The sequence below is a fragment of the Pezoporus wallicus genome, unplaced genomic scaffold (genome assembly GCF_028554395.1).
Source record: "Pezoporus wallicus isolate ANWC-B61680 ecotype Strahan unplaced genomic scaffold, APGP_CSIRO_Pwel_v1 scaffold_6362, whole genome shotgun sequence".
Lineage (NCBI taxonomy): Eukaryota > Metazoa > Chordata > Aves > Psittaciformes > Psittacidae > Pezoporus > Pezoporus wallicus.
Window position 1 is genome coordinate 10,000,001 of NW_026637663.1, and position 17,191 is coordinate 10,017,191.

The 17,191-nt window shown below is 41.6% G+C and overlaps 1 protein-coding gene across 1 annotated transcript in view; it reads left to right on the forward strand.

Annotated features, from left to right (window-relative positions):
- The window catches only part of KCNK1 (potassium two pore domain channel subfamily K member 1), a 32,387-nt gene extending 26,199 nt beyond the window's left edge, over positions 1 to 6,188 (forward strand). The window contains exons 2-3 of the mRNA XM_057407054.1: positions 1,114 to 1,509; positions 3,571 to 6,188. Coding sequence (XP_057263037.1) covers positions 1,114 to 1,509; positions 3,571 to 3,830 — 656 coding nt within the window. The 3' untranslated portion in view covers positions 3,831 to 6,188. The remainder of the gene's footprint in view (positions 1 to 1,113; positions 1,510 to 3,570) is intronic.
- Positions 6,189 to 17,191: the final 11,003 nt, after the last annotated feature.

Here is a 17,191-nt window from a genome sequence, read left to right on the forward strand (position 1 = left end):
AGCAGAAGCAGCATAACCCTCTGTGCACTGGGCTCTGCCTGTGCTCCTCAAGATAGCTAGTTGCAGTAGCTCTGGAAAATGCCTTCCTGTACAGCACGAGCATAACCTGAATGAGCTGGCAGATTTGGGGCTGCAGAATTGCTAGGGCCTGTCTGCACTTGCTTGGCTTGATATCAGTGTATAGAGTGCCCAAACTAGATGTCAAGAGATTTCCTCTTCCTTGCTGCAATGAAAACAAAATACTTGTTTGGTTGGCAAGCAGAAGAAAGCATTCCTGGTTTATGCTGGATTTACTGTTCTTTTTTGTGCCTATGATTTACATTTAGAAGCAGGCTGACTGGCAGAATAGCTGCTTGTGCTGGATACAAGATATATTGCACACTTTTGTGGAATAGAGATTGCTGGCCATTACCAGCATGTACACTAGTAGATGCATTCCTGCACTCTGAACAGATCACTATTGACATCTCTGGTGTGTAAATGGCTAGCCATTTACAAAATCCAGCCACAGTGGTTAGATCCCAGGAGTTTTGCTGTGAAGATATTTGTTCTGCTTTTAGATATCTTTTTGGGTCATCATCTAAACACCCTGCAGAAGCATGGAAGTATATAGCGTGGATGCTGATTGTAATACTTCAATGTAATGTAAATTATTTTCACGTAAGGTTGCTACAAAGTAAAAGTAGAAACTTTTCACTGAGGTATGGATTATTCCACTTAACAAGGTGGGTAAAAAAAGCTACATTATTTTGTAAAACTAAACAAAAAAAGTCAGCAGGAAAACCCAGAATAAAACACAGATTTCCTGGCATAGGCTTCCACTTCTTAGGCATTAAATCCTTCTCCAAAATAAGCATTTATACAACTACCATCACAATTTTGAAATATAAATTTATTTATTTACTTTCTTACTGCTAGTACTTAGGCTTTGTTTGCCTGCTTAAAACAGACCTTTGAATGGCATTTGTGAAGAGTAGCAGAATTCAGATTAGCAATAGTGAAGCATTTATGAGAGGGAAAAGGGTGGGGGTTCTCACACAGTATAGCCAATATCAAATTGGTATGTGAGCTGCCAGCTTCAGCTTAGCCTGTGCCTCCTCTGCTTTCTTCCAGGTTATGGACACACAGTGCCTTTATCTGATGGAGGAAAGGCCTTCTGCATCATCTACTCAGTCATCGGGATCCCATTCACACTCCTGTTCCTGACAGCAGTGGTACAGCGCATAATTGTATATGTCACCAGGCGGCCTGTCCTGTATTTCCACATTCGCTGGGGCTTCTCCAAGCAGATTGTTGCAATCATCCATGCTATAGTCCTTGGGTTCATCACTGTCTCGTGCTTCTTCTTAATCCCAGCAGCAATATTTTCTGTCCTGGAAGATGACTGGAATTTTTTGGAATCTTTTTACTTTTGTTTCATTTCCCTGAGCACTATTGGCCTTGGAGACTATGTGCCAGGAGAAGGCTACAATCAAAAATTCCGGGAGCTGTATAAAATCGGAATTACATGTAAGTGTCAAACTAACCAGCTAAATAAAAGACATGTTATAATAATAATTAACAAAAAAAATTGAGACTTTCTCTCTCCATTCTGGGGATGGTGATTTTGTGAGCTGTCAGCTAGCAAAGTGGGCATTTGTAGGTAGCTGCGCAAGGAGAAAACCTTTAAATAGGGTTAGTTTTCTTAGTTAAGAAAGAAGCAGCTAAGGCCAGAATTCCATTGCGCTAAACCATAGCTAATTACTCTTTTGTTACTAGTAGAAAAAAATTCTTACATTATTGTTATGAAAATGGTTATGAGCATCTTGGGCTAAAATTTCAGTGCATCACAGACCCAGGATAAATGATCTCATAAGGTGAGATGAGAGGTGGACAGCCATGAATTGAGGAGCAATAGGAAATGAGGCAGAATAGCAAAGTTTCTGACTCCAGTTGTAACAGAAGGTAGCTGAAGCTGACACTGGTATATACCAGTAGACAAAGATGATAGCAAAGCAAGACCACAAGTGTTACGTTTATATTGTTTCATTACATTTGACACAGAAGGAAAGGCATATTGATCAGTGACTTTATCAAAGTAGAGCTAAGAAAATTACCTTTGTGTTGGCATTCTGAATTAATACGTGCTGAGGGCATTATTCTCCAGTGACAGTGCTTTGAAGCGTCCCAGCTTCTGGTACAGCTTCAGTCTGCGCAGTCCTAGCTCATCAGATGCACCGCCTAAAAGAGCTGAACGGCCAAACCAAACCTTTCCTGTCAAGTCCCCTTCTTAGGCTGGTATGCATTTGTCTCTGCCTCTGTACCATCTTAACTTAGGTAAAGTGTCCATGAACTTGGTTTTGTGTTTTATCTAAAGAGAGATTGGGCCTTGAATTTTTTCATTCCGTGAAGCAGGGCTTTGAACTAGCCAACAGAACACTTTATTCTCCTGCCTTCATTGCTGGAGATTTCCCCTTCTACCCATTGTGTTTAACTTACCAGCAGTAGCTTTTAATCACTACCCTATTGATCAGCAGAGTAGATATGTAGATATGGGGATGCTAAATGATGAAGTGAATGGAGAAAGTCACACATGGTAATGGCCTTCTTAAATATTCTAGCCATTCTGAAGACTCAAAGTCAGAAGAAAAATTATGGCTCAAAATTTAGAACACTTAGGAAATAAATTTCAGGAAATACTAAAAGGAAAAAGAAGCATATGTTTGGAGAGGGGGAGAAAAAGGCAGAGCGGGCTATTAAGCATATGAAACTCCATTTCCAAAAGTCAGTCTATGAGAGCTATTACCTTTAAAAATCAGTCAGTAAAGCACCAAAGTAATCAGTAATACAATTCAAGTATTCAGTTCAATTCAATTCAAGTATACAATTCCAGGTTTGGATAGTTTATGCATATTAGTAAAACACTGCAAATGATCTTCAAGCTGTTATCAGATATAGCAACTCCATCGGGTTTTTAAAATAGCAGTAATTTCATGGGTTTTTTATTTTCATTTTATTGGGTTTGTACACGTTTCTGGTTGCTTTGTTCTCCCATTCATTTCAGGGTGTTAGGTACCTTCTTGTAATTTCCAAGGAAAAGAATTCAAAAGTTTTCATGAAATATATGTGATTTGTCCTGCTAAACTGGTACAAACAACAAATAACCATATTTAGCTGCTGCATTGTTCCTTCTATTTGTAATATGTAGGGACATTAAGGGAAAATCTTTTGAAGAGCACTAAAAAATGAAGATAGTAAATAAGTGGGGGAGCATGCATGTGGTAAGTTTTAGTATTCTGTTTCATTTAATGTCTTTACCCTTGTACAGTTGTAACAAAACTTAAAGCCACTAGTGTTACTTTTGGGGGGTTTTATGTGGGTTCTTGTTGATTGTAGAATGAAAATAGAAAAATAGGATTTTACAATCTAAAGTGCATCACAGAGCTCTGAAACTGGGTCATAAAGGAAATTAGCATACTGTTTGGAGATGACAGGGATGGGAAAAGTTACAGGGTTAAAACGTTCCAGCCCCACTTAATTTGCTAATAATTGAACACTTTTTCTTTTTTCTGTCTTTTTTTTTGCACCTAGGTTATCTGTTGCTGGGCCTTATTGCAATGTTGGTGGTTCTTGAGACTTTCTGTGAACTCCATGAGCTCAAAAAGTTTAGGAAGTTGTTTTATGTGAAGAAGGACAAGGAAGAGGACCAAGTGAATATAATAGAACATGACCAGCTCTCCTTCTCTTCCATCTCAGACCAAGCAGCTTCCATGAAGGACGATCAGAAGGCAAACGAGCCCTTTGTGACTTCCCAGTCCCCAACTTCCAATGACAGCTCTCTAAACAATTAATACAGGGGTATCCAAACCGTTGTTTGGTGCATTTATGCTACTTACCATAAGAAATAGAACGCCTCATATTTTTTTTTCTGAAAATATAAAAGCTGGAAGACTGTGCTACTTTAACAAGGACTCATCATTTCTGACATAGAAAAGACTTCTGGGAAAAATGTGGGAGCCACCCTGGGAATAGGGAAAAAATGTAGGATGTGGCTGGGAACATTAGGCCATTTTGCTTGAGGGATAAGGAGTTAGGTGTACTGCTTTCAGAGGTGCCAGAGAAAAGTTTACACAAGCACCTTCATCCAACATCTTTAGGAGAGTAGGCCTTCATTGACATCCAACTCATTTAATTGCACACCCCATCTTGCAGCTGGGGGACAGAGCAAGTTTTGGGATGTGCACTTTTGATTATCCAAAGTGAGTCACAGATTTAATCCAAACACCAAATATCTTAATCTGGAAAACATTTTCAGAGTAGTACATATAGATCTCCTGGAGGTGGGAGTGTCTAGATCATCCCTGTATTACTCAGTAACTTGCAGGTGCAGATAATAATTCTAGGAATGAAAATACAAGGCTCTGGTCCCTCCTTTGCCCATGCCATTTACATTCAAATTTCCTACCTTGTTAAAAGGATATCTAATCACAAGAAAAATGTTGTCCTGAAGAGAGTGTGCCTTGAATCTTCCATGCTGTTTGTATGAAATACTTTTGTAAACTCTGAGAGATAGCAAGAGCAGTTCAAAATGCTGGGTGAGATGGGGTTGCAGGGAAGGGAGACAGATGCATTTCAGTCCTCTGTTCTCTGAAATGGGCAGGAGTGCATTTTTAGCTATGTGGAATGAGATGAAAAAGAGTCAGCATATGTCACAGTTGGCATAGTCATGTCCTTATGCCATTCTCCTAGTAGATGATTGAAATCTATTCGGCAGAAGGACTCAACGCTGTTTCTTCTACAGTCCAACCCAGTGTGTACTCTTTGCTGAGCTGATAGGTAAATGGAGGAACAGAAATAGTGTCACCTTTGAACGTAGCCCTTTTTCTTCTTTTGCTTTTCTAACTAGTACTAAAGCACTTTAGAGGAAAAGGGAATGCTTCAGGGCAAAACCATTTTTCAGTTTTTCATATGGCAAGAAAAAAGGAAAAATGTCACATTTGGTTCAGATGGAACCGAATTTTTTTCCCCTTGGGAAAAGTCACTAAAAAGTCAAGATCTCGCTCAACTTCCAAAGCTGGAACCTCTTTGGCTGTAACAAGAGAGGTATTTTAGTCCAGCTACCAGTCACTGTGCTGAATGCAGGGACCGCAGAGGGAATTTCAGTGAGCAGGAGATGAGACTTAAGTGGTTGTAGTACTCTCTCTTCTGGCCTTAAGTATCTACAATATGGGAGTCCTGATAATGCTTTGCAATGAACAAAAGATCTGGAGCACAAATAGCCATACTAGAACAGCCTCCCACATAGGTGTAGTGTAGAGGAGAGTCTTTTCTCTGCGATGCAAGCATGCCAGATTGCGTGTAACTTGGCTTTTAGTATTTAGAGCTGAATATTTTACTGTAAAAGAAAAAAAATAAATGGGTGTGTCCAGATTTAGCGCACATGGGAAAAATACTTGAAAGTAAATAACCCAGAATATACTGTGTTTGAGCTTAATTATAGCTTGCATCAAACAGATTTTATATCTTTACCGGAAAACTTACTTTGTGGCTAAATCAGCTGAAAGTCTTCAATTAAAAATTATATTTATAGAAAACCAGAGCTAAAGGTTTTGGTTGTTTTGGGTTTTATAGATTAGGTGAGAGAGCATACTGTCTTTGCATGTTCCCAGGAAAGTGGCTATTTTTATACTGCTTAAGTGAACACAATTCTATTTATAATGAATGTTAACCAATATATATGTACATATATACATAAATGTATTTATATACTGTACATATATCATAAATCACCAGAGTTTAACAGACTTAGGAATGGCATTCTAGATATTTTTTTTTTTCCTAGGCATCTCTTTATACAGTCAATAATTGAAAATTGCGGCATTAAAATGACACATAAAATTAAGAGTACTGTGCTACAAGAAACATTTGTACTGTTTTTTTCCAGTGGAATTTTATTGATTGTTTTCAGTACCTTAAAATTCAAGTTTTCTTTTTATTTCAGTGTAATATTAAGCTCTAAAGGATATGCACAGATGCTAAATATACAAAGTTAATTTTGCAGTGTGTACACAATTGCAAAATGTAGACACATGAAATGAAAGCACAGAATTCAAAGCAGCAGCGATAAACTAAGCAGTATACTGTGATGTAGGCGAGTATTTGTTATTTTAAACTTAAATAAAAAGTCTGGCTTTTGCCTGCCTGCCCTATGAAGTGGAGATTGTTTTCTTTAGTGATGTGTGTGTACACATACTGTAGAAAAATCCTTTCTGTGTTTGTCAAGATTGCACATCCTTTAGTTAGCCCTCCTCTGCTCAAGGTGGGACCATTAACGCCAGTGTGTTAGCTACCCTTGACATTAACTGTAGCTTAGTACTATGTTGATTATTCATATAGAAAAAAGGCATTCCAAAGTGTGTTTGGTTTTGTTTCGGATGCTGACTGATTATAGCAAATAAAAAATAGTGGCATGATGTTTATCTTGTCTTTATAAGCTAACTACTCTGATATTTGAGGAAATCTGAAAAAATGTCACTGCAGCTTATCAGTACTACTGATGAAAACAGTGGCCTTCATTTCCTACACCTTTTAAATCTTCATGTGAAGACAACATACAAGATCAGAATAGTTAAAACTGGAATCCAGATTAGAAGGAGAAAGATTATTGTGCAGGAACTATAGTACAATGTATGTATCTTTCCTAGAAGGAAACCACGAAGAGGGTGCATATAAACCCAAATGGAGCACAGGGTAATAATACAATGGTGCTGAAACAGAAGTTGCAAGAGGAGTTTGAAATGTGAGCAAATTACGTGTACAGAGAAAAGAATTTCCTGAGTCCTATCCTCACTGTCATCAATCGATCCAAGCATACATTCTATGACTAGTTTTGTTAGCATGCTGCATCTAGCATGCTGTATCTACATTTGCCATCTTTTCTTTTAGTCATTAAATATAAATGTTTTATTATTGTTTCAAGTGAAAGAACTGGCAGGCCATTTGGTTGTGTTGGAAGAAAGAAAATGGAAGAACCCACTTCAGTTTTGATCTTGGAGCTGAGTGACAGTCCCTTTGAGAACATGTCCTCTTCCCTAAGAATTTCTTCCCAAGGTTCAGCAATGGCACAGTGTGAGCGAGCACAAGACCTGCTGAAGGCTGAAATGAGTAATTTTCAAAGTAGGTAACTTCAGAGACTTGAGTGGTTTGGAGCTTTAATGCCACCCTACAAAATTTACCTACTTGGGTGTTTATGTCAGTATAGTTGCTTAAGAGCAGCAGTTCTGGACTACACTAAAGTTTGGTCTAGCCCAGTATCATGTCTCTGGCAGTGGCCAAGATCAGACATATGAACTTGTGTAAGGAGAGGGTAAGCATAAGCATGTTGAAACATGCTTAGTTCCCTGGACTATTCTCCTAGCTCCCAGCAATGGGTAGCTCTGAATCTGTGATCTAGGAGGTGTGGAAAGTTGGTGCAGGTATGATGTGTGGAAGACATACTGCACTGGGGAGCATGCTTTCTGTTAAGGTCAGTAAGAGACTGTCCCACTCAGGATCAAATGAAAATTACCTATTACTTTCCGGTAAGGCAGTTTCAAGTTAAGTGCTTTGCAGTAACCAGGTTTGAAGCAAAAGAAAGTTACTATAACTGGAAGCAGTGTTACTCCAGATGTGACCCAGTACAAAAGAATGTGGTTTCTCTTTTCTGCCTTAGTAACTGTCATTATTGTAGTGTGTATTGAGAAGCTCCTAGACAGAAACGGTCATTTTTGAAGTCACAGGGATTAGGTTTGGAAATTCATGTGCTTGATAATGCATATAAATTACTTGATGTATGTCATTTTTAATGCCTCATCACTTCCTAAGTTATGATTTACTTGCTTTTTATTGTGGATTTCTTGTCTCAATTATCTTCAAAGGTCATCACATTGCCACTGATTATGAGAGCTGTGATGCAGTTATTTTGCTGGCGATGATGTAGGTCTGTCAGAGCCGTTGCTTTAGCTCACAACGAGACTACCTCATGTGTGGCAGTTGGGGCCAAATGATAGATTTAGGTAATGAGCAGGGACAGTGTGTCTGGGAGCAGGTGCACGGGCTGACAGCCAGTGTCAGAACAAAATCATCTGCTAAGTGACCACATAGCTTTCACTAGGCTTCATTGCCTTTCACTAGGACTAAGAGGAAAATGCTTCCATAGGAAGGTAGGAGAAAGATAAAAGTCGGGATAAAAGGAAGACTAGGGAGAAGGTGGGCCCTTGCTGGGAGGAAACATGAGACCTGTTGCCTGGGACGTGGAGAAGGCTGAGGTACTCAGCAACTTTTTTGCCTCAGTCTTCACTGGCAAGAGCTCCAGCCACACCGCCCGAGTTGCAGAATGCAGGTACTGGGAGAATGAAGAACCACCTGCTGTAAGGGGAAGATCAGATTCAGGAACATTTAAGGAACATGAAGGTGCACACATCCATGGAACCTGATGTAATGCACCTGTGAGTCCTGAGGGAAATGGCACATGAAGTTGCTAAGCCACTCTCCATCATATTTGAGAAGTCATTTCAGTCTGATGAAGTTCCCACTGACTGGAAAAGGGGAAACATAACCCCCATTTTTTAAAAGGGATAAAATTCAGACCTGGGGATTTTTTAAAAGGGATAAAATTCAGGCTGGTCAGTCTCACTCTGGTGCTTGGTGAGATCATGGAGCCCATCCTCCTGGAGGCTATGCCAAGGCAGGTGGAAAATAAGGAGGTGATTTGTGACAGCCAGCATGGCTTCACTAAGGGCAAATCATGGCTGACAGGTTTGTTGGCCTTCTACGAAGGGGTGGTAGCACTAGTGGATAAGGGAAGAGTAACTGACATCATCTGCCTGGACTTGTGCAAAGTATTTGGTGCTGCCCCACACAATATCCTTGTCTCTACGCTGGAGAGACATGGATTTGATGGATGGGCCACTCAGTGGATAAGAAATTGGATGGATGATTGTGCTTAAAGAGTTGCAGTCAACACGTTGTCCTGAGAAGCTGTGGATGCCCCATCTCTGGCAGTGTTTAAGGCCAGGCTGAATGGGGCTTTGAGCAACCTGGTCTGGTGGAAGGTGTCCCCGCCCATGGCAGGGGGGTGGAACTGGATGATCTTAATGTCCCTTCCAACCCAAACCGTTCCATGATTCTATGAAGGACACTGCCAAAAGTAATCTGAAACAAAATTCAATGGATTTGGCTTTTTCACAATTTGTCTATAGTCTGTGGCTCTCTGTTACTTCAGTTACACCACATACGGTACAAGGCAGGAAAACAGCCTGGCTTTTCCCCAGTGTCCCTGTCTGACTGAAGTGCATTATGCTTGTTATAACAGGTTTTTCTGCATTAAATTCACTGAGCACTCAGACCTGTGAGCAGGAAGTATCACTGCTGAAAATTTTTGGGGGCACTGCCTGACCCTGGGACTGCCTCCTTTTTTTAGGCTTCAGGCCATCTGGAAAGAGAAGAGGGAACCCTCTATCCTAAAAAGTGAGAAACCAACTCTACTGGGAAGCTCAAAGCTCCCCAAACCCATTTTGTACTAATCCCAGAGGTCTTGCAGTCTTGAGCATATAGTGTATATGTAGAAGTATCCAAAATACCACACAGAACTACCACTCAGGTTCTCTTTGCCCAATTTATTGAGATCAGTCAACCCACTAAACCTTCTGAATTTTTCTTCCCCATTCAAGGATGTGACACACTATTCACTGACCATCCTAAGCACTCACAGGTACTTACCTGGGCCACTTCAGCAGGCAGCAAGGTGAGATTAAGAGAGCAGAAGGGAATTGTATACCATCTGCCCGAAGGAGGAGCGGTGATGGGAATAGGTGAAGGGACAGGCAGTCACTGGGAAAAACCCATCTCCACCCATGAGAACATGCTAACTTCAACCGTAGCCACCACTAAGGGGACCAGTTATTTCTAAAACTAGTTACAATGTCTGGCATATAAGGACTGTACGATTCACCTGGCTGTGCAATGTATGTCAGCCAAAGTTCATGCTGCTAGTACCATAATGAATATAAAAATTAACAGCTCATCCAGAATAAATAAATTATTTTTCATTTTAAGTGCATCGTTGTTGTGCTTCTGGGCATTATTTAGACTCTGATGTTATTCTGGCCTGCAATGCTGCGTTATCCTACAACTGTAAAGCTTCTGTCTCAGCCACGCATGGGCAAAAATTAATTAGCATCTTTGCATAAATAGAAGACAACGAACTGTAGTAACAGTTTAAATGGGAATTAGCAAATCTTAATCTGCTTTCCTGGGCTGGTTTCCTGATTATGAGCAAAGATCTGTTAAATTTCTTCAGGGATTGGCAGCTGTGATTTGAAGCATGCTTTCTGAACAGAAATGCAAAAAATGTTGCTATCCAGTAATAAAGTACAATATCACCTTTGGGATTAAGTCCCCCAGATGTTTAGTTTGCTGTTTTTGCAGATTAATCCTGTTTGCACAGAGTTGTAAGGCCTTGTTTGAAATTTAGTATGCAAAAATTAAAATCCACACTCCATTTAACTCAACTGCATGTTCAGAGAAAAGAAAAAATCAATATGAAAGAAGATGACCTTACTTTGTACCCCACCTCCCAGGGAGCTTGACCTGCTGCTGCTGCTGATCCATGCCCACAGCTGAGAAAATCCCCTGCCTTTCCAGTCCCGTGCAGAATGTGAAGCCGGGCAGTCTTTGCCCCAGGAAGGCTTGCAAGCAACATCCCCAGCCTTGAGAAGACAGGGCTGTCTCGGGGAGCACCAAAAGGAGAGCAGCAGGCTCCATGGGACCTGCAAGAGGAGTGACCACATCACCTCTGAGGCTAAGGTAAGCAGCAAAGAGGGCCAGCAAGGGAGGGGAGATAATGGACTTGGAGGAGGCAGGAGCAGCCAGCCTGCTCCAGCCTGTGGGGAAGACGCTGCACCTGTGGCAGCATGGAGAACAGAGTGAAATAATTTTATATCAGGCTTACAAGGGGGAAGGAGAGGAAGAGGAAAGGGGTGCTTTTTGAAGTTACTTAGCTTTTAATCGTCTGAGTTTGGGGGGGGGGGCTTTGAAGTGTATTGCAACGAAACAGAAGTAGGAACTAGCAAATCTGTAACAATTAGATGTTGAGAGGAAAGGTGAAAAGATGGTTTTCTGTCTTTCAAAGGCAGAAATAACCATTGTGATGCCCTTCCCTGACCTCTTACAGCACCCAAGACACATCAGAGGTAGCTGTATTAGATGAGATTTCCAGGTCTGACAGAGATTCTGTCCTAGCTCTCATCCCATGTCCCAGACACTAATTATCTTCTCTGTTAAAAATTTCCTGTTTCATTTTTCTGACTGCACAATTTGTAATGGGTTGTTCCAAAAGCAGCATTTCTATAGGGCTTTGTTACGTTTTGTCTGCTAGGTGATGGACCACATTACATTAGCCATCAGCTTGCTCTGAGAAGGTGAACATCCCTCAATGTCCTCTTAATAAGCAAAGCAGGCTGAGCTCCTCTGAGTGCTGAATGCAAGCGTCTTGTCAAATGCTCAGTTAATTCCTGTTTTAGTTTTTCAACATGCATTTTTCACGCAGCACTGAAAACAGGATGCCACGCTCCTGCCATCTCCCCTTTCTGCTCCATGGCCACAGCTCAGCCACTCTGCAGAGATACCACTCTGGGTAGTGTCAAGAGAATACCCCAAGAGGTAATAATTTATATGGTTTCTCACATCTTGGGGTATTTAAATGCAGTGTTCTCTATTTGTTGTCACTTAATAGGATTTGATTCCCCTGTTCTAATAAAACAAGAAAGTCTAGATGAACAAACACCTATGGGAAGGTAAAGGCCGAAAGCCTCACTTTGCAAATATTTGTGGTTTCTAAAGTCAGATTTCCCCAAAACTAAGAGAGTCTCTCCCCAGCCAGAAGCACAGACATGTGGAAATGTTTGCATGACTGGCCTCCTTCCAGGTCAGAGGAAAAAACCATCAGCTGTAAGGACTTCTCAATTGCAGATGGCAATTCCTTTCTTCACCATATTCTTGCCTTCAGTTTCATGTTCTGTCAATGGCCAAATATGAGAGTCTTCCCCCATCATATCTGATGTAATTTTAAATTTCATGGAAAAAAAAAATTCTCTCAGCTGACATGGACTATTCTGGGATCAGGGGGACACAAACTGGTGGGGTGCCTAAAAGTGGTCTCTGTGCTGCTGAGGCATCCACACACCTGGACCAACACCCTGTTGCTGCCTCTAACAGCTGTAGTGCCCCAAAGAAAACTAAAAGTCAAAATCAGCAGCCTCAAGCAAGAAACAAAATCTATCCTGGAGCCTGGAAATAACCAGGGAACCAGCCTAGCATGGGATTGAATGGTTAAGTCACAAACACACGTGACTAAGTTTCCTTTCAACCGGAACCCTGAATAATACTAAAAGAATTGAAACCCCATATCTTACACCATCACTTCCAAAACTAAGAACCGTCTCTGGATTTGCACAGTCTCCTCCGTAACCTAATCCAATATTATCTTGTAACGGACAGATGCCCTCTCCCAGCATTCCTGTTGAAAGGAGACTGCTCTGGCACTTTATTTCTTAAATATCTTCTTCTTTCCAGCACAAATTCTTTCAGGGACAGCGTACACCTGGTTGATCTTGTAGCAGCTTTTATCTGAACAGAAATAATTCCTCTCCCTTCCTGTATGTATTGCTCAAATGTAATCTAACCCCCTCTCAGTCTTCTGTTAACACAGCTACAGGCTATTTAATCTACCCTTAAGAAACGGAGAGAATCATATCTTGTTTATGGGAAGTACTTTGCCCAGTTGTCTGTTTAAAATCACCTGTTTGAAAGGCAGGTGATGAGAAGTCAGCATACTGACAGCTCAATGAGGCTGTTGTAGTGCCTGAGCCAGCACCAGGGCCTTCCCTGCCCCTGTGGGAAACATCTCACCTGATACCTGCTGCATCTCCTGTCATTCTTCCCTGGCTGTTGAGGGCAGGAGGCTAAACAGCAGCGCATCGTTTTGCAGTGCACCCAGATCGCCCTTCTCCTCAGCATCCCTTCTTAGCATCTCAGCACATGCCAGCAGACCACCTTCTCTGATCCCAGGTGAATTACGCAACAGTTTTTTCTGCCACATTTCTTTTACTAGCTCCGGGGCTACCTAGTTCTTCCTATTAAATAATCCAGTCACGCATCATAAACACAGGCTTTGTCTTGCACTGTAGGTGTTAAGGGAAATGGGCCAGTTTGTGATTTGAGATATCTTTCTGTGCTGGTAACACCCCTGCCAATTAATCTTATACTGTCCTCTTTACCCACGTCCTTGTGCTCTTTCTTATTCTTGCAGTACATCTCAGGTTTACAAATAAATCCTTCTGAGAAACTATACTAAATTCTTCTATAGAGATGAGGCCAGCCAGTCTATGCTATTGACTGGAATAACCTTTTTGCAACACTCTCCATCTGTATGTGTTTGTACATAATAACCAGCTGATTCTATGATCACATTTTCTAATTCTTTTCAGTGAACATGATGGCTTTTGTTACCTGCCTAAATTTACCCCTGCTCACTGATAAAACAAAGGAGATGAAAAATACTGGCCATGCATGCTTGAAAGAAGAAAATGGCTTGATGGATACAGAATCACTAGCTTTATGTATCGTGAAATACAGGACCTGGTTTAACCTATTGACTGTTTCTTCTTGTTATCCTGCCCTTTCTCCTGGCAAGAGGTTGCCGCACAGAGCCTGAACATGCGATTCTCCAAGCAAGCAGTGCCTTTTGTTTGTACAGTAACTTCCATCAGGTCCCCAAATCCATATGCCAGTGCTCAAGATTTAAATGAGACCCCCTGCATAAGAGAAGTGTGGATGGGCAGGTCTCACCTTCCCTTGCCTGTGAGAAGACACACAGCCTTGGGCCAGGGCTGGCTGGTGGCCACCTGCCTTTCCATCGCCTGGCAGGCGGGATTGCAGATGGTCCGGAAATCAAACCTCCTTTGACACCGGCCTGTCTCCCTGCCATGGTCATTAATAAAAGCACTTATGCTGGTTACCCCAGCAAGGTCAAACACACACTGGCTAGCAGCTAACACTGATTCAGTCCCCTCCAGTATTAAAGTTGCCGTTTGCTGGCTTTCCAAGTCTGCCAGCTCGCTGCAGTATTTGCTTCCCACAGAAGGCAGCTGCGGCTCCCTGTTCATGCTGCTTTAATAACTTCCTCCTTGGGGTGGAGTGTTTGTTTGTTTGTTTTAATCATCTCCTGCCCTATTGTGCTGAGCTCTTTCTCAGTGCCTCACACTCCCCTACTCTGTTCCAGTGCCTGCTGTTATTCTTGGCATCCGAATCAATGCTAACTGGTATATAATCAGCCTGTGTTTTACCGACCAACATTTGCTCCACTGTCAGCTTTCATTTCAGCTTCTGCTCCGATACCAGTTCTGCTCTCCAGAGTAGAGCTGTGATTTCATTTCTGGGTGCTGTACACCACTCTTGGGGCCTCTTCCAATTATTTCAGTGTCCATATCATGGACATCATCGAGTGCAGCTTGTTGTGCAGTGTTACATTCTCACTTCTTACTAATCCATATACTTGGTTTACTTCTCCTCTGTATCTGTGTGTCCCAGCTTTTACCTACCCTTTTGTATTTGCAGGCTCATGGCATTGTAATTCTGTACAGAATATTTCTTAATTTTAAGCCTAATATGATAAAACATTAACTAAATAGTTCCTGACAGGCACAGTCATACATTATTAAGATGCCAGTTTGAGTGTTTTGGCATAAATCGACTTCATTACATTCTGCCTCTGATAATCAAAATGCTAAAAACCTATTTCCCTCAATCCACACTTTTCCAAATTCATATTTCATTGATCACTAGAAGCATATTTTGAGCTGAAGAAATAGAAATGTAGCTACCTAGACATTTATCAGCGTATTGTCTGTGCTATGGGGGGATTAGATTGTGTAAATCAGGTTTTGATTTTTGTGAGTAAGAGGCCACATTTAAAATAATCTTAAAGAAAACTTGGTTTATGAGCATCACAACTCCTCTCCACCCTGTCACAACCTGTCACAGCAGGTGAAAGTCCTGGAGAACTAAGAATAATCAGATGCTAAGGAGATAAGAAGGCTTGTATGGCCACCTCACAAACACTTCAAACAGCTGAAAAAGACCCTCAGTCCCTCTATGCCATTCCAACAAAAGTACTTAAAATTTTGTCCTAAATGCCACTTCATTTGGTGTTTGTCCTAACTCCCTAGACCACATCCAAGCCCTGTGGCAGTGATGGATGCTGATAGGTGTACTCATGTACACCAACAGTAATATTCACTCCTCCTTGCAATGTAAAGCACAACTGTGAAATACTGTATTTCTTTGGTATGAATTATAGCCTGGAGTCTGCAAACTCCATATGCAAATCTATTTGTGCCTAGATACACACCCAGTTATTAATAAAAGCTGTGTCAAGAAGGGTGGAAAGGGCCGTGGTGTTTGGGCTGGCAGGGAGGGGCATAGTAGTCACAATGTGGTTAATCATGCATGGTTAATGGGGCAGGAGAAGTGGAGTAATGCAGACAGAGCAAGTGGGTTCATCTATCACCTGTTCTAGTCTCTAGGAATCCTTCTCCAACATCACATAACTGGTTTGTTCCAGGCAAACTGGAGGATGTGGCATGTCATCATCCAGCATAGGAGAAAAGTCTGCTGGGAAGAGCTGAGCAGCTGGGAAGGACACTCACACCAGAGAACCAGAATAGGAAACCTGAATATAAATTAGGGTTTTTTTTAGTTTCCCCAATTTAAGAAGCAAAGAGCTCAACCACTAATAATCAAGGAAGAAGAATCACAATCCTTTCCTTTCAGTGTTGTGAATAAGGAAGAGATACAAGAGTGAAGAGAGGATAAAATATTCTAAAAGAGATAAGATGCAGCAGCCATTTTAAAATAATTAGATATGGCAGCCTGGATCCCAAGATAAGGAAAACGAGGATACAAAGGGAATCATCAACTCAGTAAGAATCTGGCAGCTCTTTTGTGTGGCCTCATGTGTTTTCAAAACTAGACAATATTGTCTGTTGGGCAAATACCAATGGAGAATAAACATAGCTGTATTTTTTTTTTCAACAGATAAAGTAGATATTACCTTAAAGGGGAGTTATTATTCCACAGTGGACTAACTCCTGCCCCAAAAATCACACTCAATGCCATCTTTAAGATGTTGTAATTTTCTTTTAGCTAAACACATTTGCTAACTTTACTGGATTTAATGTGAGTGAACAGGCACAGGGTGACCTGCTGAGCTCCTTACAGGAAAAAGTGCCTGGCTTCAAGCAGCTCTTCCTTTAACCAGTGCCAGGCAGCTGGTGTAGGTAACAGCAATCAGCGGCTGGGTGGGGAAAGGTCTGTGGTTTGAGGGGCAAGCGCTCCTCCTCTGCAGGGGGTCAGATTAGCTAAAAAGGAATATTGTGGAAATCTAAGTAATGTGTACAGGAAAAACACCTTGTAAAACAGCTTTAGCTATGGAATGAGGACTTGCAGCAGAGAGTGATAGTGTCTTTTATCAGTGCTGGTGGGTGCAGGAGGTGTTAGCAGCCTTGCAGGCAGCCTATCTAGGTCAGTGCATCCATGTATGTGCAATGCCTCTGGCTTCAGTCCTAGAGAAAGGTAAGAACCAACCACGTGTCTCTTGCTCTCTGCACCTTTCCTTAGCCCAGGGCCAGAGCTGTGTAGCATCCGAGCCTGATCTAGGGATGCAGGACCTGGTGGGGGGATATACCTACTGCTTGGGGTGGGTGCAAGTTGTAGAGGACTGAGGGTGATGCTGGGGAGTGAGAAGCTGAGACTAAAGAGAAATCAGAGAGCTCTGCTGGGAGCAAGTGTGAGCCAATTTTCTTTTTAGACTCTCATAAGTGCTGTTCGGAGACCTAGAGTAAAACTGCCCTGGGACTAAAAGATGAGTTTCCTATCTGAGGGGAAAATAGCAAGGCAAGGATAAAACCCTTCTTATGAGAATAGCCAAATATATTCCTTTGATCTAGCTGGGTTTAAACCTCATCCATATGTTTATTAGCCTCTTATCTGAGCCACATGCCTTCTTGCAGCTGCATTTCCCTTATCACAGAGCAAGTGGAAAAGTCTCAAAACGCCTAAAAGCATGTCACTCTTTCATATGCTTCATAAAATCACAGCTGTCACTCGTATCGCT